This window comes from Mastigoproctus giganteus, chromosome 12 (genome assembly GCF_048544385.1).
Source record: "Mastigoproctus giganteus isolate SK-2022 chromosome 12, ASM4854438v1, whole genome shotgun sequence".
Classification (NCBI taxonomy): Eukaryota; Metazoa; Arthropoda; class Arachnida; order Uropygi; family Thelyphonidae; genus Mastigoproctus; species Mastigoproctus giganteus.
In genome coordinates this window covers 63375272-63401019 of record NC_143586.1, presented here as the reverse complement: position 1 = coordinate 63401019, position 25748 = coordinate 63375272, and the positions used below count along the sequence as shown (strand labels likewise).

Genomic DNA, 25748 nt, shown 5'->3' with positions numbered 1-25748 from the left:
AAGCACAGGCCTCAGAAATAAAAAACAGATATGTTAACAAATTGAAAACATTATTAGGAGGGTCAAGACATGTTCATACGAGTTCTAACACATTGTCGCGGGCTTGCGACCAAGTGCATATGAGTTGGGTGACAACCCCCCCTGCATACACACGTGCTACCACAGAATACGTCAGCTAATTCGCGAACACCCCTCACCCAGCATTCAACGAACCGACATATCAACAGGTTACAAATCTTTCCTCGTATACACTATTGCAGGACCAGATTTCACTTTTATCCAAAGGATTAAATTACAATTTACCACCTAAAAAACTACCTAGAAAACAGTGTGTAATTGATATTGAATTTGGACTTTATAATGTTCCACAAAAAAGATTTATTTATTCAACAAGTTAACCAGGTGGTGAATAACATAAAAGAAACGCGACTTCCTAAATTGAATACACATGACAGTTCAGCTTTACATGAACTTCAGGGAAAATAAAGACATTATTATTCATAGGGCAGATAAAGGAGATACAGTTGTAATACTCAATAACCTGATTATATTAATAAGTTAGTCAGTTGTTTCAGATACCTCCACTTATCTTGAAGTAGACCCGACACTATTTACCAATTCGGTCAGTCAATACAATAAAACGTTAACACCTATCGAAAAAACGACTACATTACTATGTCTCAGTTAAAGGAATTGAACGCCAGAACATACAACATTCCTGCACTTTTCGATCAGGTAAAATTACACAAGACTGGATTTCCTATTCGGCTCATTGTTTCCTACAGACACTCAGCATTTTCATCCTTGGCCACACATGTATATAGCATTATAAAACCCTTTAGACAGATGATACAATTTGGAATTAAGAACTACGATACATTATTTAATAACCTTAAGGGCTGTAGACTCGGCGATAATGACAATTTCTTCTCACCAGATATTACCTTGTTATATACAAATGTAAATGTTGAATACACATTAGATACTATTTGGGATATGTTAAATAGTAACTCTATAACGATTAATTATATGAAGCTTCCTATTAAAGAAATTTTTCACTTAATTAAACTGTTAGTCGAAGCCAACTATATCACCTTTCGAGACAAAGTGTACAAACAAATTTTTGGTTTGCCAATGGGATTGAGCCCGAGCGGCTTAATATCGGAGATATATATCTCAACAATTGAGCATATACATTTAACGCCTTTCATGCCGTTAACGAAAAACATACTTTTTTTTATTTAAAGGCCAAAATACTTAAGTGTCCAACGTAATTATACATGACTATTAATTGCATAAACCGTCAAAATTAAATTACACGAGAATTCTGTTAATGTTCGTCGGCCATATTTGATCTCCGATTTGTGGGCTTTTACGCGCATGTATGAAGACAAATAACCCCTATTTAAGTTTCATGCTCACCCCTATTTGGTAATTTTCATTCCTATGATCACAAAATACGGTCGAAAAGTGTTGTCAGCTTCAGGAAGGAAAATCGTTTTGCAATTTTTTCGTTAAATTCTTTTAATTGATTTTCTTATTTTTTAATTACATTAAATTGTTTTTTAATTGTGTTCAATTGATTTTTAATTATTTGTTACTGTAATGTAAGATTTTCAATTTTTTCATTTTAATTTCTAGAGAGTATCATATGGAAGTGTTCTACGTATTATATTGAGATAAACTTCTCTTATTATTTTACAAATATACATTTCTATATATTTGTTTTATTTTTTATTAGCATTAGCAGAGGCATATGATGCAAGAAAGCAAGCTTATACAGCATATTTACTTATTTACTGCATTCAGGCTTCCGTGGTGTAGGTCTATTGCTTTGGTGGGCTGACCTATGCTTGTATGCTTGTCAGCTGCTTTAGGTGGGCTGACCTATGCTTGTCAGCTGCTTTCCATTACAATAATTTTCATTTCTGTTAATTGCTTTTCTCTTAGTTTATCTTACAGATAAAATAAAATCTTTAAAATGTGTGTTAATCTTACTGTATTTTTAGACAAGGCTTTTGTTTTTATTATTTTATTTTATTAATTTAAATTAATTTATTTTTTAATTTATTTTTGATATTATTATTTATTATTATTCTTAGATATATAGTATGTGCCAAAAAAAAAAAAAATAAATAAATAATAATAATAAAGGTAAAATTTTGACACTTTTGGGCAAACTCGTTACTACACTGGTGTGAAAAACTTAAGGACCAACACTATTTTTAAAGGTCCACAAAACCACAAAATCTTTACTTAAGGTACTCTTTACTGGTGTGAGTAGATTCAGTCTCAGCAGTGATTCTGGACATCAGCTAATCTTCCCTTTGTTCCATCTTTGGCACTGATGCATCTGTATCATGGCAGCCAGTGCTGTGTTACCATTTTTGACTAAAGTCCCTCTGTACCGTTTTGTTTCTGTTGTTGTGTCGGTATTGTTTCCTTCATCATATCTGTACCTTGCGAGGTTTCTTTAGTATGCTTTTACCATATCCAGGCCACTCCTATAAGAAGCTACAAGTGAAAACCTGACTGGTCCTTAAATTTTGCACACCAGTGTACAAACCCAGTTATTACAAAACGTGAAAATTAGGTCCCTTGAACTTTGTATTAATGAGATTCTACTGTATGAATAATTATTTTTGATGTGCTGTCTTAAAAAAGTGTTACCATATGTGCTAATTCTCAAAGCTGACACTGCAAAAATGACCTGATCTGAGGTAAAGTAATTGATTTCCATCGAGTGAGGACCAATTACTTCAGCTTTGAAAGTTCAAAAGTCCTGCTGAATGAACAGGGCTCTTGTTCTGTGGATAATGTTTTCCTTCCTTCAATGAGTTACAGTTACAGTGAAGCATAAGATTAAAACAGAAGTAGCTTTTGCCAATAGTAATGCTAATTTAATTCAATATAACATCATCCTTTTGGAGCTAACAGAAATCAATCTCAAGCCAAATCTGCAAATGGACACTGCTCTTGGTGGACAAATGTTATTAGTGGAGTTCCCCGGGGTTCGGTGTTGGGCCCATTGTTGTTTTCAGTATTTATCAATGATATTGATGAAGGTATATCGGGTTTAATGTCCAAGTTTGCAGATGATACAAAGGTTGGTAGGGTTGTTAAAGACATTAAAGACAGTATGCTACTCCAACTGGATCAAAATAAGTTGGGAAAATGGGCTGAGAAGTGGCAACTGAAGTTTAACATTGCAAATGCAAAGTACTGCATATGCGTAGCAATAACCGAAGATAAACGTACCAACTGTGTGGTACTACACTCGGGGAAGTGGAAAGTGAAAAAGACCTGGGGTAATTGTGCAGTCAAATATGAAGCTTGCTGAGCAGTGCAGATGGGCTGCCAGGGTAGGTCATGAAGTCTTGTCAATGATATATAGGAATTTTGCTAGCATGGACAGTGAGATGATTATCCCGTTATACAAGGAAATGGTCAGGCCACACCTAGAGTATTGTGTACAGGTCTGGAGGCCTCATTTTAGTTTGTAAAAGGATGTAGAGTTGCTAGAATGAGTACAAAGAAGGGCAACAAGACTGGTGAGGGGAACAAGGGTGCTCTTACCAAGAAAGGCTTAAGTTCTGCAAATTGCAGCACCTGGAGACTAGACACCTGCGAAGTGATTTGATTGAGGTGTATAAGGCCTTGAATGGTTTGAGCAAGCTTTGTACTGATGGCATACGTCCGCTTACTCAGACTAAGAACCTGAGGGGGGCATAGGTTCAAATTGAGGAAAGATAGTTGTACAATAGATGTGCGGAAATTTGCCTTTAGCCAGCGGGTAGTTGATTGGTGGAACAGGCTTCCATCTTTTGTTGTGGAAGCTGATAGCCTATATAAATTTAAGGCTGAGCTGGACAGGCATTTGGAACAAATGGAGGGGTGAAATGGGAGGGGTTTTTTTTTGGCTAATGCTGCATAAGCTTGCTTTCTTGTATCGTATGCCTCTGCTAATGCTAATCCAGATACCTTTATGGATTATACTTTCTACACAAACTGTGTATACATATTTTATTAGATTGCAGTTTTCAAGTTTTGAAGTTAAAAATAATATTATGACTGTCTAAAAACAACAAGGAAAAAAGGAAGTTATCCTTGCTTTAATTTGATTTTTTTTTGTTCTAAGCTTTTATAAAACTATTTACGTATATCATTTAAATTAAAGATAATTATAGAAACACACACACATACCCAACAATGGGATGTTTAAAATCTATTTTTAATTCTGCAGCTTTCAAAAACTGATCAAGGTGTTCTTGAGGACGAATCAGATATTTCAAAAATTGTCCAATCCACCACACAATCGGATTACCATGCAGTCGAATCATTCTTGAAGAAAGATCTTTGGGTATACTCAAGGGAATATATTTGGGTCGTGGTCTTACACTATCAATGATAGGGATGTCAACAACTTGGGTACTGTCAGAACCTATATTAGCAAAAGAAATAAGCAGTTTAAAAATATAAGGGTAACCCTCAACAAATTTCTGATATAAAAGTAAAAAACAAATTACTTTTATTTAAAAATTTAAAATATTCTATAATGATTAGATGCACAATGGCCATACTCATAGTACTTGGAAACAACTTTTGTAACCTATACTCTACTAAAAGCTTTCACAAGGTAATTTTAATTACTAAAATTAAATTAAAATAAAATATTAATTAAACCAAAAAGTTTGGTTTAACAGACTAATTACTAAATAACACTCAGTGCAAAATATTTACATTTAAACTGTATGCATGTATATACATTTTCATGGATAGATAACTCAAAAATATTTACATAGACTTTAAATAGTAAATTCTTTCCTCTGTTAAGAATCCAATTCAGCTTAGATATCACCTGGAGACATGAAAGTAAAGCTCTGGCTACTCTGATTAATACGCAACAGTGCTAATTATTCACTATTAATAGAGTCGAATCCTCCAAATCTGGCAATCCATTATGAGCAGCACCACCACCTAAGAATCAGAAAATTTAGTTCTCAGATTGGCGCTGATAGTGCATGGTGGAGATTTGACCTCAGAGCCATAAAAGTTTTTTTTACCAATGCTTCTATGATATCAAGAAATTTGATGGGTATGACATTATTTAATTTCTATTTACAAACAAGATTAATGAATTGCTAGTTAATAATTGCCTACAGTTGCAGGCAACTACTCTACAAACAAGATCAATGAATTGTGGGCAAATAGTGATGGATTATTATTATGCAGCATCTAAGGTTCATGGTTCATAAATGATGCATTAGTCTGATGAACTGATGAGTAGTTCATCAGTCTATGAGACTGATGAACTACTCTGCTTACAAACAAGATCAATGAATTGTAGACAAATAGTGATGATTATTATTATGCAATATCTAAGGTTAGCGGTTCATACATAACACATCAAAGTGATGTAATGACTCTTCCTTTTGGTGAATATTTTTAGAAAATTTAGATTATCATCTGTGTAAACTTCAGCACAGTAACTTTCATTCATTTTTATTTCTCAATATACCACCAAAAATAAAATTAAGTCACCTAAAGAACCATGGCCTCTTTCAATATGCATACATAGCGCCTTATCTCTTGTGAAAGAGGTTGTACTGTCAAAGACACTCCACATTCATTAAGTCTTTGCTGACACGAATTTGTGAAACTTTTCCACTTACAAAATGAGGGGAAATCAGAAAGAAATCAAAGGGGGGGGATGAAGGAACAGGAAAAATTGTATTTATTTTTCAATATAGTCATCAAAAATATCATTTGATCAAAGTCTGGAAGTCACTGCATAAAAAAGACATCGGTTCCTGTCACAACTAGCAATGTACCACATATTATTTTCAACCTCCTGTCAAAAAATGTTTTCTATCAAACTGCCATTTAAAGGGATCAAATAACTCAGAACTGTAGGGAGGATGATCGTAACGTTCCCATCCAAAATCATTAATGATCTCTTGGGTTGCACATGCTGTGTAGCGTTGCACTTTCATATAATAGCAGCACTCTGTTTCAACAGTCCAAGGCGTTTCCTGCAAACCAAGACCCTCACTTCTTTTAGAAGTATGCAATACGTTATAGCATACACAGCATCTCTAGGCTTCTGAAAATTCAAAAGAATGCAAAGAGAGTCACAGAAAACAGTCACCAGTACTACCTTACAACATAAACCCAAAAATGTAGCACTTCATGCCACTGTCAAAAATTCTTCCACCTTTTGATAAAAACTCACAAACAAATGCTTAGTATTTCTGGAGCAGTGCTTATTTGTGACTTAATGACTCTTTCCCACCCTTTTGTATACCATATACAGTATGGTATATTTTTCAAAAGGGAAATTTTAAGTTTACTGCACAACATGTACTGTACTTTTACATGTATTATGCATCACCTTTCTCTTAAAAAGTTACACTTGTACAGTACTATACAAAATGAGTTGCAGTATACAAATTCAATATTTTTGTGCCTTTTTTTATAACTATAATAAGACTACCTCAAACTCAAAAAATTGTGGTATCTAGCAAGGATCAGGTCTTGAGGATGACAAATTTCTCAACTGCATTAAAATGACAGAACAATGAAAGGAAGCGAAACTTATATAGCATTTAAATAACTGCTATACCTGCCTTGAAACTTGCATTTTCTTCATGATCTCTTTAATGTGAAACAAGAAGACAGTTTTAAAATGCAAGTTTTTTTGTCTTGTTATAAGATACTTCATCAAATTCGTGTATTGTATACACGTGTATACACTACACAAATTCGATCATACACGATTTATAATTAGGGGAACGATATCATGTATAACACGAACCGAATTCGCTTATGCACGATTCGCCTTTGTGTTTACAAGAAATGGCAGTCGAACGCGGAATCGCCCCCAACTGAACGCAACACCTTAGGAATGAAGTGAAGATCCTGAAAATGTATTTATGTTTTTTTATATCAGTGAAGGGAAAACACATTTCATCATAATAAGGTAAAAACCCACACAATTCCAGCTATCGGTATTATCGCAAATGCAATTAGATCAAGTTTACTACCAGTTTATAACAGATTCCACTAGCAGAAACGCAACTGGAAATTGTTTTTATTGTTTTATGGTAGTAACCCTCAGAAATGTGCTTTAGTAAAATGTGAGGTATTAATAGTGTATCTCTGCTTTTACGGTGTTGTTTATTCAGTTTCTACATGCACGCAGCTTTGTTTATGTGTATCAAGCGTGCCTCCTCATTTTGTAATTGTGCTTTATTCCCTAAAAATTAGTAAAATACTTAAAATGTGTGAAAAGGTAGCATCCTGATGAAGACACTGCAGATTCAGAGAGAAAAAGAAAAGCAATATCGATAAACAGAGTCAAAAATTCTTACCCGGGAAAATTTGTAGTGGCCTCATACTATGGTTTATGGCCAAAATCACACTGGCCTGTGGCCCACTGGAGTTTCCCCGGTAAGGCTTATGGCCAGTCCGCCTCTGTCGATAGAGAAAAAATATGAAATTGTGAAAAATGCTTTGAGCCAAATGAAAGACCATGTGATATTGCACATGCTGCAGGCCTAAATGAGGCAACGCCAAGAATTAGAAAGATGCATAAAAACAACTTTCATGGCAAGAACAACTCAAAGTGTAATTAAAATTCATTAGATCAAGACACAAAGAATTGGAAGAGATGGAACGGTTGTCATCTGTTTCGATAGAAAATCAAACAAAAAACAAGTTTGCTTATGATAGAAGCAAAAGCATTAGCAATATTTTATTACGTAATAGTCGTTCGTTTGTTGTTTGTTATTTGGTTTTTAGGAGCATTAGCAACTAAGGCCATATTGCTCCGGGGATATGCGGTGGTCATTCCCTGACCTTTCCGCATCCTCCGTATTTGGTGGTCACGGGCTCGAACCCCGGTCTAATCAAGAAGCGTGTGCTATGCACTGCTGCTCCTGCCCACCTGGCTACAGAGGTGCCCTATGTAATAGTCGTAATAAAATACTTACATATTATATAAAATTCTTACGTATTTTATTGCGATAATTTATTGTGTTTGGTAATGTTTTGGTTACAAATGTGTGTTCAACCTTGGGTGGTCGGCAACTAACCCTATTTTTCCCATAGGGCCTGTTGTTTATATTGCACGATTTTGCATTGCAAGAGGGTTTCTAGGAACACAACTATCGTGCTATACGAGGACTGACTGTATGTAAATTCTTGAAAATTAGTTAACCATGAGCCACTGAGGACGTGCTTGCAGAACAGCTCAATATGTTTTACTATATGTTTATCTTATTTTAGAGTTCAAATGTAATTTCTAGATCATGATTTAGCTGCCTATTTCCAAAATTAAACGAGTTCAAGCCTTCTCCAATCATGACTTTAAGGATGCAGTGCAGAGCTACCTCTAGAGTATGTGATATTATAAGTTGCAACACAGTTTTGTTAAGGGATGATCTTGGCTGACAAATCTCTTAAAGTATTATGAAGTATATGCAAAGAAATTTGATGCAAGAAATAACTTGGATATAATTCAATTAGATCAGGGCTATTCAATTACTGAGTTGAATGGATCACTTTGAGAGGTTCAAAGATCTAGAAAGACTACTACAATTATACTTTTTTTTAAATTTAAAAATGAAAAGGTATTTATTTACCTAGGTATTGTTAATATATATAGAGTGGTTTCATAGATAGCATCAAAAATAAAAGAAACAATGGAAGAAATTCAGTTATAAAAATCAAATAAAAATTACAAATTTTTCATTTATTAAAATCGCATTGAAGTAATTTTTGATACTAAAATTCCTTGGACTAACAAGAAGGCAGTGGAAAACATTTCTTGGGCTGCAGGCATGATCTGGAATGCCAAAATCATCTGTTCACAAAGAAATACCATTAATTCAGATTTTTGAAAGGCTTCTGACATGTGCATCTTAATGTGTAAATTGTAGAAGTGTAACAATAGTTACTTCACTGAATAAAGGGAAGGTTAACTCATAGGAACAGGGTAGTTATAAATGGGATACACTCCAAATGGACCAGGTTAATGAGCAGCATCCCTCGGAATTCTGTGCAAGGGCACTTGTTATTTCTGAATTTTATTAATGATATTGATGACAATACTGCAAGTTACATGTTAAAATTTGCCGATGGTAGTAAGGTGGGCAGAATTGTTAATAAATATATTTAATTATATGATCAGTAGAAACTTTAATGCTTTCCACTACACTGGTGTTCAAAGAAAGTGCATCATCCCTTAAAATTGCAATTGTTGTCTGAATAACGTAAGTATATGGCAATATTTCTTACAGATTGCATCAGATAAGATTGACACATGTAGGTGATGACGTAATAATGCATCAGCCGTTACTTTCAGCTATATAAGCACGCTCTGCAAGAGTTGCAGTCATTCCTTGCTTGTGTCAGAATGGCGAGTTATGTATAGTTGATGCCACAAAGAAAAAGTGCTATTGTTGCTTTACGTGAAGAAGGATGTTCTTCCCGTCATATTGCTTATAGAGTGTCTTGTAATCAGTCAACAGTGAATAGATTTCTTTCCAAACTCAAGAATACTGGTTCTGCTGATAGGAAAAAAGGAACTGGATGCAAACGAGTCTCTATGCCAAAACAGGACTGCGTTTTGAAGCGCTTAGGCCTTAAAAACCATAAAGCTTCTTCATCTGAGCTGAAAAGAGAATGGGAAGAACATACAGGAGTGGTAGCAAGTGCAGTAACAGTCAGAAGATGCCTCTTTAAAAATGGACTTGTAGCCCCTTGGTCATCCTAAGAAGCCCCTCCTCACACAAAAAATGAAAAAGGCCCAATTAATTTGGTGTAAGGAGCATGTCAAATGGACTCGAGCAGTGGAAGTCAGTTATTTTCTCGGATGAGAAGAAATTCAACCTGCATCGCCCTAACGGGAGACAAACAATTCGCCGTAGACGAGGTGAAGAATACCATCCAGACTGTATAGTGTCTACAGTGAAATTCCCTACCAGCCAAATGATATGGAGTGCATTTCGTATAGCGGAGTAGTCACCTGCAGTTTACAAAAGGTTCCGTAAATGCCAATGGATAACTGGCTATATTGGAAGGCAAATTGCTGCCAACCATTAGAGACCATTTCAATCTGCCAAGTAACTGCATCTTTCAGGATGACTCTGCTCCTTGTCATCGGGCGAAAAGTATAAATAGGTACTTCTGTAGTTACTTTAGCTTCATTTCCGCATTAGAAGTTCGACAGTAATGTGTTTACATTTGGTACAGGTGAAAAAAATGGTTGGAAAAACGGTCCATTACAACTCTTGGCTGACCAGAAAACAGCCCAGACCTGAATCCTATAGAGAACTGTTGGCATCGTGTGGAATCTGCAGTTGCCAGAAAGAAACCAAAAACCCTTTGTAAACCTCAGGAAGCCATAATTCGTGTTTGGAACCATGAACTATCAGTTGATTATCTTCAGAAATTGATCTTGTCAATGCCTTGACAGTGTGCTGCTGTCATCAGGGCCAGAGGCGGTTCAACTAAATATTAGTTTGCACCTGGTGAACTTTTTATTTTGTTTTCCATTTAAAATGATAAACTGAAGCAAATTGAGGGCTTTTGATAACATTTCAACCATAATTGTCATTTTTAACAAAACTGTTATAAAGGTTGCAAATGCTCATTTTGGAATATTTTGAGAGCACCTGTCAAATATTACTTAGCTTTGCCTTAACTATTAATAAATATCTTTTGTTTATATTTCTATTTGTGATGCTAGTCATTAATGTAACGTACCATTGCGAAAAAAGGTTAGAAATGTAAAATTCCTAGGTGATGCGCTTTCTTTGAACACCAGTGTATATAGAATGATATAAGTTTTTACTTTCCAACACACACAGTGTGAAGTATTCTCGTTCAGCAATAACCAGAGTATTTTGCAAGAATCAAGACAAATCATACAACTCTATTAAAAAAAAAAAAAAAAAAAAGAGCAATTAAACTTTAATATTAGTAAATGAAAGGTTTTGCATCTGGACCATGGTAATACAAAGTTAATTATCAATTGGGGGTAACAACTATTTAAGCCAATAAGATCTATGAAAGGGGTGTAAAATAAAGACTGATGTGAAGTTTTTTTGAGAATGTAGTAAGGTTACTAAGTTTTTATCATTCGTTACTGATTTTACAGAGCATCAGCATCTTAGGCCCCCTATTGTACTGCCTATATCAGCTATTGTTAGCTGATTTCAGAAGAAGCAGTAGGAGGCCTTTAAGAATTCCTCCAGTCTGCTATGGGATTCACACTCAGACCACTCCAAATGAGTGACCTGTCCATCATGACAATATAGCGTCAAACCAAACCTTAGAGAAGATTGGAATTGATAGTAAAGACATCAGAATAATGACGAATTTGTATTGGGGACAATCAGCAAAGGTATGCATAGAAGGAGAAGAATCGGAAGAGATAGAAATTAAAAGGAGTTCATCAAGGTTGTATTCTATCACCTATATTGTTCCACATGTATGCTGAAGAAATTTTTAAATAAGCTTTAGAGGGATATACAGAAGGAATAAAGATTAATGGCAATACAATAAATATGATCAGATATGCAGATGATACTATACTGCTGGCCAGCTCTGAGAAGGATTTACAAGCATTAATGGATAGAGTTAATAGAAAAGTGAAAATTTTGGTCTTAAGTTAAACATCAAGAAAACAAAACTTATGGTGATCAGAAAGAAAGAAGTGCAAACAAAAATTATAATCAATAATGAAGAAATTGAAAGGGTTAAAAGTTATCGCTATCTTGGATGTATGCTGTGTGAGGACCAGGACCATTCTACTGAGGTAAGCTCAAGAATTGAACAAGCACATGCAGCCTTCCTTAAAATGAAGAATCTTCTAGGCCACAGTGATCTTACGCTTCCTTTAAGAAAAAGAATATTGAGATGTTTTGTCTCTTTTGTCCTTCTTTATGGAGCTGGGGCCTGGACACTGACAAAGAAGACCCAGAATAAGTTAAATGCTTTTGAGATGTGGTGTAACAGACAAATGTTAAGAGTTGTGGATTGATAAGATAAAGAATGATGAGATCATGAGATAGATGAAGAAAAAGACAAAAATAACTAGCACCATTAAGGAGAGGAAACTAAAATATTTAGGACATTTGATGAGGAATGACAAATATAAGATGTTGTAATTGATAATCCAGGGCAACATCAATGGGAAAAGAAGTAGAGGGAAAGAAGGAAATCTTGGTTAGCAAACCTCAGAGAGTGGTATGATTAGAGTAACGAGGGTTTGATTAGGGCTTCTACCTCATGTTCGTCTACAGTAAAGATGACAGCCAACCTCTGCAAAGAGACGGCACACTGAAGAAGAAGTGGCAAACCACTATATTGTCACGAAGATCTGCTAGAACAATATGTGAGGGTTCGGTCAATTTTGTCAGCAGATATAAAAAGGTAATTATTCCACTGCGCAAATAAATGGCCAGACCATTTATTTGTGAAGAGACGCCACATGCAGACCTGAAAGCCTAATTTCAAGAAAGATATAGATGCTTAAAAGAGGAGTGAGCAACAAGGACAATTGTGGATTTATAGAGATATTCTTAAGGAAGAGATTCAAGTTCTGCAAACTACAAAATACAGAAGCTAGGCATCTGCTTCGGGAAATTATTGAGCAAATTTAAGGAAAGATAATTTTAGACTAGATGGAAGCAAAATGTGCCTTTAGTCAAAGAGTAATCAGCTACTGGAACAAGTTACCACCCAGCCTTGTACAATTGGGAAGCTTATATAAAATTCAAATAAATATGAGGGTTATCCCAAAAGAATGCACACTGCAGACATGCTCCTCACTCCATACACCTGCATGACTGACATTTTCCAAGATAATAATTTTAAGTTTAACCTCATCATTAGAATGCTTGAAACAGAAATTCTACATTGAATACTTGTGTAGAGGCTTTTAGAAATGGATGGTGATGTTTCTTCAGGTCAGAGTACAGTTTCAGATCAAAGATCCTTTATCAAAATTGAAACTTTATGTGGCTGAACAATTGCAGGAAGTGTGTGGTGATAAGTCAAAAGCAGATTGTAACATGATTTCACATTGGTCTCAGGTGTTTTGTCAAGGTAAGAACAATGTTAAAGACAAGCAATGCTCAGGTAGACTGAGACAATACAATAGTAGTCATTATTACCACCATTTTGGAGAAAGAAACAACCAAAGAATCTGGAATGCCAAAATCATCTGCCCACCAAATTTTAACTGAGGTGTTTCAAAATTGAAAGGTCGCCACCCAATGGGCCCCACAATTCCTGTCAGATGAACAAAGAGCAAAGCACAAAGAAACTGCAATACAGTTACCTGCACATTACCAACAAAAAGGCAAAGAGTTTAAAGTGCATTGTTGCCATTGAGACAGGGACACATGACTTTGAACCTGAACCAAACAATCAGCTCAGTGGAAGCATCCATCTTTGCCACACCCCTCTATATTTTAAAATGCATAGGTGAAAGTACTCAATTACAAATTTTCAAAATTCTAAGAAAAAACTCACTTCACAGAACCCACCAAAATTGAAAATTCGCTGAAGCAGTGGGTTTGCTACCCAAGTATGGCAAAGACACTGCTAAAAGAGTTAAAATTTGGTAAGTATATCTTGTAAGGATATTCTGATAAATCAGAATGGTGAATTTTTATTACTGCACTACAGCTTATATTAATATTTTTGAGGGACATTTCAAGCTTTTCTTATGATGCCACAATAACATTTGTCAGGCTTCATCCACAATGTCAAGGCACACATATGGATGAACAACAAGCACATCCTTTGCACTAACTAAGAAAGCAACCTGGTTTTATTAACTGCTTAACTAAAAGCCAAATTGGTTCATTACATAAAATAAATTCAGTACACAATTCTCTCTAATACTTTAAAAACAAAATTGTTATATTTTTAGTACACTTTTATGAAAAATTTCTGTAAGATAATGATGTACATACTGTAAGACAATGAGGTCAGGGGTTAAAATTATGTACTTTCAAGCAAATTCCAAGCAATATCCATGTTCCCAGAATCAAATCATTTAAATTTTCAATTTCAAGACTGCAGGGATTAGAAAATATACACACTTAAAATGGTTTGATGAATGAAAAAAATCAAGTGTATTCAATTATTCAATATTTGCTAAAAAAAATTCAGAAAACCTACACAGCAATAAAAAAAAAAAAAAGGATGTGCACTGTGTTCCAATTGAATGTTGTAAGTAAAATGTGGGTTTCATCTTTTATAAGAAAATGAGGAGACAACTAGTAGTAAACAGACAGATGGAAGAGCAAATGATCATGATTCAACTCTAATGAAATCAAACAATACAGGCATTCCCGACTTAATTAAGAGTTGCGTTCCGTGGAACTCTACATAAGTGGAATTTTATGTAAGTCGGAATTTCCCCTAAAGGCTTATGCAGCACTCACAACTATGTTTGCTGAATTTGATTGAAGGAAAAAAGAAATGTTCGACAAACATGTAAATAGAATTATTTATTCGATTTTTTTTATCTCATGTGTAGAAAAAATTACAAAAGTGTGCAAAATTTCAAAATTATAAAATTACAAAAAAGGGAGGGGACAGGCATAACGTCAGTAAGTTTTACCTTTCGAGCATCATTGCCAGAATCAACGTCTCCAGCTAATAAGTACGCCACTGAAGAGGTTAAGGGCTGTGGAAATTTAGAAGGGTTTTTTCCCAACACAACACAAAATTTCTCTACTGCTGCAGAATCGCACTGACGACTTCATTGCATTATGGAAACCAGCATGATGCTTGAACCTATAAAACCACGCATTGCTTGCCACAAACTTGAATTGGGGTTCGCCGTACTTATCCTTAATATCTTCATAAATACTTCTTGCTTTTGCTTGAATGGCCATTAGACTCAGGGGCACTTGCTTCTGAATCTGATTTTCCATCCATATTATTAATAGCTTTTCCATCTTCGTTATAGCACCTGAACACTGTTTTGTGATCACTACTGATCTTAATTGCCTTGATCCTTTAACATGTTCTTTTACACGTGTACTGTCCTTTAAAATAGCATTCACTGTTGAAGCAGCAAGACCTAACTCCTGTGCAATAAATGACAAACTTTGTCCAGCTTTGTACTTCTTAATAATTTTCATCTTCATTTCTAAATCAATTTTGTTTTGTTTCCTAGCTTGTTGTTTGTTTGTTATTTGGTTTTTAGGAGCATTAGCAACTAAGGCCATATTGCTCCGGGAATATGCGGTGGTCATTCCCTGACCTTTCTGCATCCTCCGTATTTGGAGGTGACGGGCTCGAACCCCAGTCTAATCAAGAAGTGTGTGCTACACACTGCTGCTCCTTCCCACCTGGCTACGGAGGCACCCAGTTTCCTAGCACTGCCACCACTTGCACTTTCCGTTAGTCGCTTTCCCTTCATCATTGTAATAAGTAAATAGGAATGAAGAGAATATTATCTGAAAATTTACTGTTTTTTATATGATTGAAGATTTCAGCGAAGGGTAAACACATTTTACCATAATAACGTAAAAACTCACACAATTCTAGTTATTGGGATTATGGCAAATGCAATGAGATCGAGTTTACCTATTTATAATAGATTGCACTAACAGAAAAGTTCAAAAAACCGGAAAGTGTGCAAACTGTTTTATTGTTTTATGGTCATGACCTCCAGAAATGTTCTTTAGGAAAATATCAACAAATGTGTTATTGGCTTTGCATTGCAATATTTTCACAATACCTCCATTTATTCCTAGGGGGATGCAAAATACGTTTCCATGATTTTTTTTTAGTCTGCACTAGCCAGCAAAAACTTACGTAAAGTCGAGTGTTACACAAGTCAGGGAATGCCTATATTTACTGATAATATAGACACAAACACAGATCTAAAGAATGATGGGCATTATCCACATGCATATTCAAAACATAACATACAATTTTTTGAGAGACAAAAATCATGATTCCAATTAGCCTTAAAAAAAAAAAAAAATCTTAACAATTTTGAAATTTAGAGATCTAATAAAAAATGTTTTTTGTTTTTTTTAACTCTAACTTGCACAAAAATCTAATTTTAATATATTATATATAATCATACTCATTTACCTGGCCATGGTGCTCTTGTTTTTCCATTATCATCATTGCAAGTTTCACTCACTGGTAAAAAGACTGCTTCCCATCCCTTCTGTGCATAGCGCCAACTACGAGATTTCAGAATTAGTGTGCGTTCAGTTCCATAAGCCACAATAAAGCAATAAACTGCATGATGGATCTGACATCCATAACCACATCCTTTGTTTAAGTTACATACTAACTTCTTAGCAGTGTCACAATCTTTCGGATTCTATAAAAGTAAATTAATTTTCTTTTAATTTTACTATTGATCAAAACAAGTAACATGATCAAGCTTAAAACTGAACCGAAAATAATAATATGATTCAAGATTCACAAATGGTAATAAAATATCATATTAGTGAAATGCAAAGTAGGTTTCAATAATGCATTTTAATACTGGTGTGCTATGCATGTAATGACAAGCCATCTGTGGCCGATTCTTTAATAGTTGTAATGCAATAATTCATGGAACACTGTTTTATGTTTTACTTTGATTTCGTTTGATTTTTAATGGTGCCACGGTCAACTTAGGCCATATGCACCAAGTCCATCATTGTTTATGTAGCAACGTTCACATGCAGTGTGTAATAAATATGCTCAACAGAGCAAGAAGGAAATGATGTTACTCTATTCCAAATGAATGAAAATGCTGGCATTTGAGCAGTGAGCTAATGTAAAGTTTACCAGAAACTATGCAAAATACCTAAGGAAATGATAAGGCACATGGTACACTGATTTGTATACCATGTGCCTTTTCAGTGGAATTTGAGGATATTGGCTACCCTTCAACATCCTGTAATCAAACGTAACTGTCTTCATGTAATAATGTATATACAGGGTAAGCCAGAATTATCTATATGCACTTTAACAATCCATTTAACAATCCATAATAGATAATAAATATCTAAAAATCTGATAATAATGAATCTGATAATAAATTGAAATACTTTTTTAACAGCTAATTATGTCTTTGGCTTCTATTTAAAAATAAAAAAGAAAACATTTAAGATGTTCAAACTGTTCTCTGCCGGCACATGTGCATATTCACCACACTCCTACACCGTATTTTTTATTCCTACACCTGGTTTTTTTACACCTTAGCTTTCAGGTATCCCCATGCAAAAAAAATTCTAAGGCACTGAGGTTCAGAGACATTGGAGGGTGTTCAAAAGCACTCCCCTGCAACCTATCCATTGTTCAAGAAATTCCCTGTCCGGTAGTCACAGACAGTGGTATGAAAATGTGGAGGTGTGCCAGCCTGTTGAAAAAACACCATTGCATCTGAAAATATGCCTCTGATATTAGGTACTACAAAATTCCTTAACATTTCAAGATTAATCTCCCCAGTAATGGTACCACTGAACCTGTAAGGTGTGACAATCCTCCAAGAGAAGATTCCCATATATACAGTTATCCCTAGCATATTAGCTTCTTTTTGTAAATTTTCACTGTTCCAATAAACACAGTTGTGACAATTCAACATCCATTTAGTTTGAACGTGGCTTCATCTGGCCATATAATTGCATCCTCAAAAGAGCCGATTCCACCATTTTATGTCAATACCACTCACAAAATTGTGTTTGTCAATCTGGATCATTTTCCTGTATTGCATGCAGTAATCAAGATCTAAAAGGCTACAAATTGATGTCCTTTAAGATTCTAATAATGCTAGACAGTTCTCATTCACAGTTCTTGTGAACAGTCTTGTTGACTTCTGTGGGCGATGTTCAAATGCATTCATGACAACTTTGATATTATTTTACTTCTTCGTGTCCTTTTTCCTTCCATTGCTTGTCTTATTGATATATATAATGTACAGTTCCACGTTCCTCAAATTTATCAAACAGATGGGTTACTGTTAGAACAGTACGCATCCTTGTTCCATATTGTCTTTTCCATGCATGCTGAACATCTACGATGTTTTCAAATTTCCAGTACCATTTAAGAATCATCTTTCTGTCATCAAAACTTAATTACATGTTTTCAATCATTTATATGGGTTTTAGCCAATCTTAAAAAAGAAATAATTCAAGCTGGTCATCAAATTCACAAATTATGGATTCTAAAAGTGTATATACATAATTTTGACTCACCCTATGTAATAATCATCAATATATATATATATATATATTGATGGAAACAGGGGCAGCTGACATTTCTCTTCAGTTTGTACCATATCATCCTCAGCTAAAACCTGAATATGCATCACAGTTTTGTCTCATGACTAAAGCAAGAGTAATGACTATCAGGAGAGATCTCACTGAAGCAGCAACTGCAGATCCCAACTTCCTGAACAAAATCACCACTAACATGATTCTGCTCTCTCACTGTGGGAGAGAGAAAATGCATCTTGTATGACTTAGAAACTAAACAACAATGAATGTTCTGTGACAATTAAATCCTCTACCTTCACGATGGTGGGACTGTTTGCAAATTCTGAAACACTGCACCTAGTATAGTGGAAGCAATCACCTGGGTATGAACCAACATAAGCAGGGGTGAAAGTGTGACATCCACATCACACAGAAGAATGACACCACATCTGTGTTAGTTAGTTATTTTGGTTTTTAGGAGCATTAGCAACTAAGGCCATATTGCTCCGGGAATATGCGGTGGTCATTCCCTGACCTTTCCGCATCCTCCGTATTTGGTGGTGATGGGCTCGAACCCCAGTCTAATCAAGAAGCGTGTGCTACGCACTACTGCTCCTTCCCAACTGGCTACGGAGGCGGCGCACACACGTCTGTGTTATCAGGCAATACCAGGTGGAAGATGACTCTCATCATCTTGTACAATAACACCACTTTGCTTATTGGAGACAAAGTGGTGAAACCCATGTTTAATCTCCAGAGCAAAGCTCTAGAAATCTCTATCTCTTCCATGATGCAGTATGAGTGATGTCTTTTGAGGTTAGGATGAGCATCATAGCAAGGTCCAGCATTCCATACATTTTGAGGGTACAGCTGTAAAATGGTTTTCATGGGCTTGTCACTAAACAGTCCACTGGAAACCAAACCTATTGGAAACTCTCTAGGAGGCATCCAGATCAGAGTATAATCTTGCTGCCTCTACTCTGCCAGATAGTGACTGGAGGAAGTCCAAACAATGTGTATGCAGGGGCACCATTGAGGTCACATTCTATCAAGGAGTTAGGAATATTCTTGCTATGTATATGAAATATCTAAAAAATTCATTTATTCATATGTCCCCCCATACTTTTATTTTATTTGCTGAAAGTATCATGAATAGCCAAACTAATCAAAAAGAACTTACCTGGAAAAAGATCTAATCCTCCCCAAAACTTCCAGATTCATTTCACAAATATATATGGTCTTAGTTCCAATCTCAATGATATCCATTTCCACTCACTTGTCAAGCCCCACTTACATTTTCCAAAAGAATCCCAATTATTGGTTACATCAACCATCTCAGTTTCCCTAATTATTCACTTTTATGATTCCTTTCACTTCAAAGGCAGTACTTATGCATGTGTCCACTCTGATATCACTTGAAAGAGACTTCCAAATTTGGAATCTCCTCTTTTTTGATCTTCTCTGGCTTAAAACCTCTGTATCCCATTCTGCCAAATTCATCTGTTGAATCTACTGTTCTCTCAACTCCACTAATCACTCTGAACTCTTTGACTTCCTTTCTTTGAAACTCAACTTCCTTCAATATGACTTTCCTAACAGTAACATAATTTTCCTTGGTGATTTTAATGTTCACAACCCAGGTTTGCTTTACTTTCCCAGTTGCATGGACCTGGCTGGTCAATATGTCAAGGCTTTTGCAATTACATATGACCTTGCTCAGCTTGTTCATTTACCTACCAGAATATCATACAATCCTAACCACACACCTACTCTTGACCTTTTTCTCATAAACAGCCCTTCAAAGTACATGGTCAATGTTAGTGGTCCTCTAGGCCTCAGATCACAACTTGGTGATGGTCTCTTCTCCAATGGAGCCACTCTCTCTCATGGCCACATTCAGCCTCATATAGTTTGGCACTACAAGAATATGAAATGGGATGATCTGTAAGATTTCTATTCATTTTTGGTTGAATTACTATGTTAAATCTTCTGATCCCAATTTTTTCACAGATCATGTCAATGAAATTATTTTTGTAGGGATGAAATCCTCAATTCCACATTCCGACTCAAAACTTCTTCCTTTATCTAAACCTGGGTTTCAAATAAATGCAGTATGGCTGTTTAAGGTAATTGCAATTGGCTTGCATCCAAATCTTCAGCTTAATTTTCTGCCTACATTAAAACTCCAAATAACTGTGTGAACAGGCTAAGGGTAGAAAACTTGCTACTCATTGAAATGGTAACAAGCATTTTGGTCTCTCACCAAACAAAAATATTGGCTGCTACTTGTATCCACTTTTACTACCACCTCCGTTAATACTTGATGGTTTTATTGCATCCTCAACGAAAGATAAAGCTGATATACTAGTATCTTATTTTTCTTCTAATTTTGTGTTGATGACCTTGGTAAACCTCCTCCTATCACACTGAAGTACACTCCACTCAATGCCTCCTGTGGTCTTCCAACAGCAGGATGTTAAAAGAATTCTGAACAATCTTGATGCCAAGACCTCTGGATTTGATGGCATTTCTCCATTTGTTCTTAAAAACTTGCTCCTGAGCTTGCTCCTGTTATGGGTTGCCTTTTTAAACTTCTTATTCCACTTTTCATTCTGCTTGGAAATTTGTCTCTAAAAAATTTGACAAAATTCTCCCATCTAATTATTGCCCTACTGTGCTTATCTCTAATCTTGCTAACGTAATGGATAAAGCCATCAACCACCAACTCTTAAAACAATCTAAAAACCTTCCATCTGGTCAATGATCAACAATATGAATTCCATCAGTGTTGATCAACTGGTCATATACTGGCACATGTTTCTTGTCTTTGGACAAATTCAATGGAAAAGTTTGGTGAAAATCAAAGAAGCTGCTCCTGAAATTTCTAAGGCTTTTTATCTTGTTTGTCATAAAGGCCTTCTAAACAATCACTCTCCTTATGGACTGTCAATTGTCTTTTGCAGTTGGGTATCCAGTTTTCTTACTCACCACTCATTGCAAGTGATGATAGATGGTTCTGTTGTTTAAATTCTTCACTGATATTGATGTTCCCTAAGGTTCAGTCTTTTTCCTCCTGTATATTATTGATCTTCTTCCACTAACTGGAAATCCTATCCATTTTACTGATGACAGTACACTACATTCCAACTTCTAATTTAAGAAACCTTGTCCTGAACAAACAGCATCAATTTCTTGAATATCTTCCACCAAATCCTTATAATGTTAATCTCCAGGCAATTCTTTAGTAGGGCAAAGAAAACATAGTTAACTTTAACCCCTCTAAAACTCAGTCTATCTTATTTCTTGCAAAAAAGTCTACTGCTCATCTTTGATGATACTTAGATTTCTAGATAAGATCACATATCTCTACTACAGATTACATCAACTTCTATTCTCTAGCATAAGCACATTAAAAATACTGCTTCCTATGCATCCAAAAAATAGTTCTTTTTTTGCTCTCAGCATTCCTTTTTTCCCTAAACAAATACTCAATCTGTACAAATTTCAAATCAATCCTACCATGGAATTTTGTTCTTACACAGTCTCTCCACTCTCTGTCTCATACATGTTTAATTTCTGCTGCATGACTTTAGATATTTCCATGAGCACTTTCTTCTTCTAAACTGGTATTTGGAATTCCCCCACTCTCTTCCAATTCAGTCTGAATTGAACACGTGCCACAAACAGTCAGCATCCATCCGCTGTCCAACATCCAACTCAAAGAAACAACTTTTCCTCTTCTATTCTGTTTTCTGGAACAACCTGCCTTCACATGTATTTCATGTAAACTACAGTCTACAGAAATTCAAATCTAATATCAACAAGTATCTTTTGCTCTCTCAACCTACAACTCACACATAGTACTAAGTACTATAGGTGCCACTACCATTAGTGTTTAGCATTTTCTTTAAAAAAATAATTCAACAAAGTAAAATTTTTTATTATCTTTAAAGCATAGTTAATCTCATTATTAAATTTTCTTATAAGATAGTTACGTTTTGTGTCCTGTAGTCTAAAGAAACCCAGTTCAGCATATCACCCTTAATCATACTTAAGCTTAGACCTTTTTCACGGTTTCCTTGTATGTTTTTTTTTGTTGGCTTGTAGTAGACTAGTTTTCAAGTCCAATTATCTTTGATTAGGAAGTTTTTTCTATATTTATTTATAGTTTTAGGATATTGCTGTAGGCAATATCCTAAAGACAAGGTAGAGGATATACTACTGTAGCAATAAAGGATGGTTGGTGCGTTGATGAATGTACATGGAACTTTTAAATTGTGCATAATGTTTTCATTGATCAAGTTTCTGGTAGAAAGAATGAAGAGCAAATTTATTTGGTAAGTGCCTTTATTTAATAACTTTTTCACATCCTTATTTTTTAGATTCTTGACTTGAAAATGGAATTTCAAAGTGGGTTCATAAACACCTATTAAGTGGGATTATTTAGTGAAATTGGCACATATCTTCTGTAAGAAAAACTATCTTCCCAATTGAAGTTCCAACAAGCCATTCTAATATTGCAAATTATTTGTAGAGTTAAGTGCATTCTTTAAAATTTATAATTGATTAGCATCACTTTTTTTTTGTTTCTCTAATTAGAATTTTTTATATACTAAACATGACATTGATAGATAAAATATTCATTCCAGATAAGTTATCATACTGATAGCAGTCATAATTATTCCAAATTCTGAATAAAAGAAAAACTTTGGTTGGGTTACTATTTCTAAGGTTTCTGAGGATGCAATCTTTTTAATTTAAAAGGATGCTATCTTTCCAAATACAAAAGTAAGGCTATCTGGTCTCTTTCTCTCTCTCTGAGCAACCAGAGAGACAAGATAGTCCCATTATTTGCAACAATTACTCTAAAAATTCCTGAACAGCGTGATTCATCTTCTATACGATCATCCTAGAAAACTGCACCCTTACAACCTGAAAAAGTCATAGCCAAACATCAGAAGGCCTTGTTTTGCATCATGATTATCCCTTCAACATTATCTATGGATACAATGCTCATATTTTTTGATATTAATTTTATTTAATAACTGTAAATAATCAGTATTATCCTGTATATGTTTAATATATTTTATTAAGTATATATTAATTTATCTTTTGGTGAGAGTTTAAACTTATTCTCTCCCTGGATGGTCAAGATCAATAGTCTGGTACAGTTGGTGAATTGGTTCCCTCTAGTGGGGAAGAGTATGATAAGAGCAGATATAGGTTTTATGTACTTTTTTTTGACTGATGCAGCAAAAGTCTAGCTTCCTTATATCTTTTGGCCCTTAATAATAGTAATACTAAAGTAAATAATTAAGTAAAATAATGCATAAATTGTTATTTCTATACACTGATAAGCCTAAACATTATGACCACCTACCTAATATGATGTTGGTCCTCCACGTGCAGGCAAAACAGCTCGTACCCGGCGAGCCACGGACGTTACAAGATTTCAAGACAAGTTACAAGACTGTGTTAAAGGATCTGCTGGTACCAATACATAACCAGCAGATCCTTTAACTCCTGTAAGGTCCATGGTTGAGATGCCGCAGATTGGAGTTGCGGCTCCAACACAAACCACAGATGCTCAATGGGATTGATGTCTGGGGAATTTGGAGGCCAGGGCAATACCTGTTAAGTCTTCCTCACGTTCCACAAACCAGTCTCGAACAATTCAGGTGGTGTGGCATGGCGCATTATCCTACTGAAAGACGCCACCGCCGGAGGGGAAGACCGTTGCCATGGAAAGGTGTACCTGGTCAGCAATGATGTTTAGGTAGGTGGTAGACGTCAGAGTGCCCGGCACATGGATGACTGGACCCAGGGTATTCCAGCAGAACATCACCCAAAGCATGACACCGCCGCCACCAGCTTGTTTTCGTCCCACGGTGCACCTAGACACCATCACTTCCCCAGGTAAATGATGCACACGTACCCGGCCATCCACATTGTGCAACAGGAAATGTGATTCATCGGACCAGACAACCTTCTTCCACTCACTCAAGGTCCAGTTTCGATGCTTGCATGCCCATTGTAGGCACTGTCATTGGTGAACCATGGTTAGCATGGGCACTCGGAGTGACCTGCAGTTATGCAGCCCCATTTTCAGCAGGGTTCAATGTACTGTGTGTGTTGTGACACATTACTTCCGTCACCAGCATTCCAATTACCGGCGAGTTGCGCCACAGTCGCTCTTCTGTTTCCATGTACCATCTGGGAGAGCCTTTGCTCACCTCGAGCATCAGTGAGCCGTTGTTGTCCAACACCTTGCCGGCAGTTCATGGGTTTTCCATCCTCAGACAACTTTTGGTAGATTGGCAGTGTTATAATACAGCACACATGTTTTTAAGCAAACTTCGTAGAGGTTCTACGGCTGTACAGATGAACTAGGTGGAGATGGGCTTTTGCCTAGGAGCAACCCTTGATTCTGGGATACACCAATGCTATGCACCAGGAGGTCATACATAATATAGTATTTTATACATGTATAACGAGAATGTTAATGTATATAAAATTGTACAGTCAGTCCTCATATAACATGTGTTTACACTATACGAATTCGATCATAAATGATTTATAATTAGGGGAACGATATCTTATATAACACGAACCGAATTCGCTTATGCACGATTCGCCTTTGTGTTTACAAGAAATGGCAGTCGAACGCAGAATCACCCCAACCGAACGCAACACGATAGGAATGAAGAGAAGATTCTGAAAATGTATTTGTTTTTTATATCAGTGAAGGGGAAACACATTTCACCATAATAACGTAAAAAGCAACACAATTCCAGCTATCGGTATAATCGCAAATGCAATTAGATCAAGTTTACTACCAGTTTATAACAGATTTCACCAGCGGAAACGGAACTGGAAATTGTTTTTATTGTTTTATGGTAGTAACCCCTAGAAATGTGAGGTGTTAATAGTGTATCTCTGCCTTTACGGTGTTGTTTATTTAGTTGCTACACGCGCACAGCTTTGTTTATGTGTATCAAGCGTGCCTCCTCATTTTGTAATTGTGCTTTATTCCCTAAAAATGAATAAAATACTTAAAAGGTGTGAAAAGGAAGCGTCCTGGTGAAGACACTGCAGATTCAGAGAGAAAAAGAAAAGCAATATCGATAAACAGAGGCGGACTGGATCAAAAATTCTTACCCAGGGAAATTTATAGTGGCCTCATACTATGGTTTATGGCCAAAATCACACCGGCCTCTGGCCCAACAGGGTTTCCCCGGTATGGCTTATAGCCAGTCCGCCTCTGTCGATAGAGAAAAAATATGAAATTGTGAAACCCTTTGAGCGAAATGAAAGACCATGTGATATTGCGCCTGCTACAGGCCTAAATGAGGCAACCCCGTTGAATTACAAAGAATGCAGAGAAAATAAAAACAACTTTCATAGCGGGAACAACTCAAAGTGTAATTAAAATCCATTAGATTAAGACACAAAGAACTGGAAGAGATGGAACGGTTGTCATCTGTTTGGATAGAAAATCAAACAAAAAACAAGTCT

General features: G+C 35.8%; 1 protein-coding gene across 1 annotated transcript in view; it reads right to left on the bottom strand.

Annotated features, from left to right (window-relative positions):
- FucT6 (alpha-(1,6)-fucosyltransferase 8) overlaps positions 1-25748 on the bottom strand; it is a 106294-nt gene that overhangs the window by 57098 nt on the left and 23448 nt on the right. The window contains exons 5-6 of the mRNA XM_090386858.1: positions 16132-16369; positions 4204-4441 (exon numbers count right to left, since the gene is read on the bottom strand). Coding sequence (XP_090242984.1) covers positions 4204-4441; positions 16132-16369 — 476 coding nt within the window. The remainder of the gene's footprint in view (positions 1-4203; positions 4442-16131; positions 16370-25748) is intronic.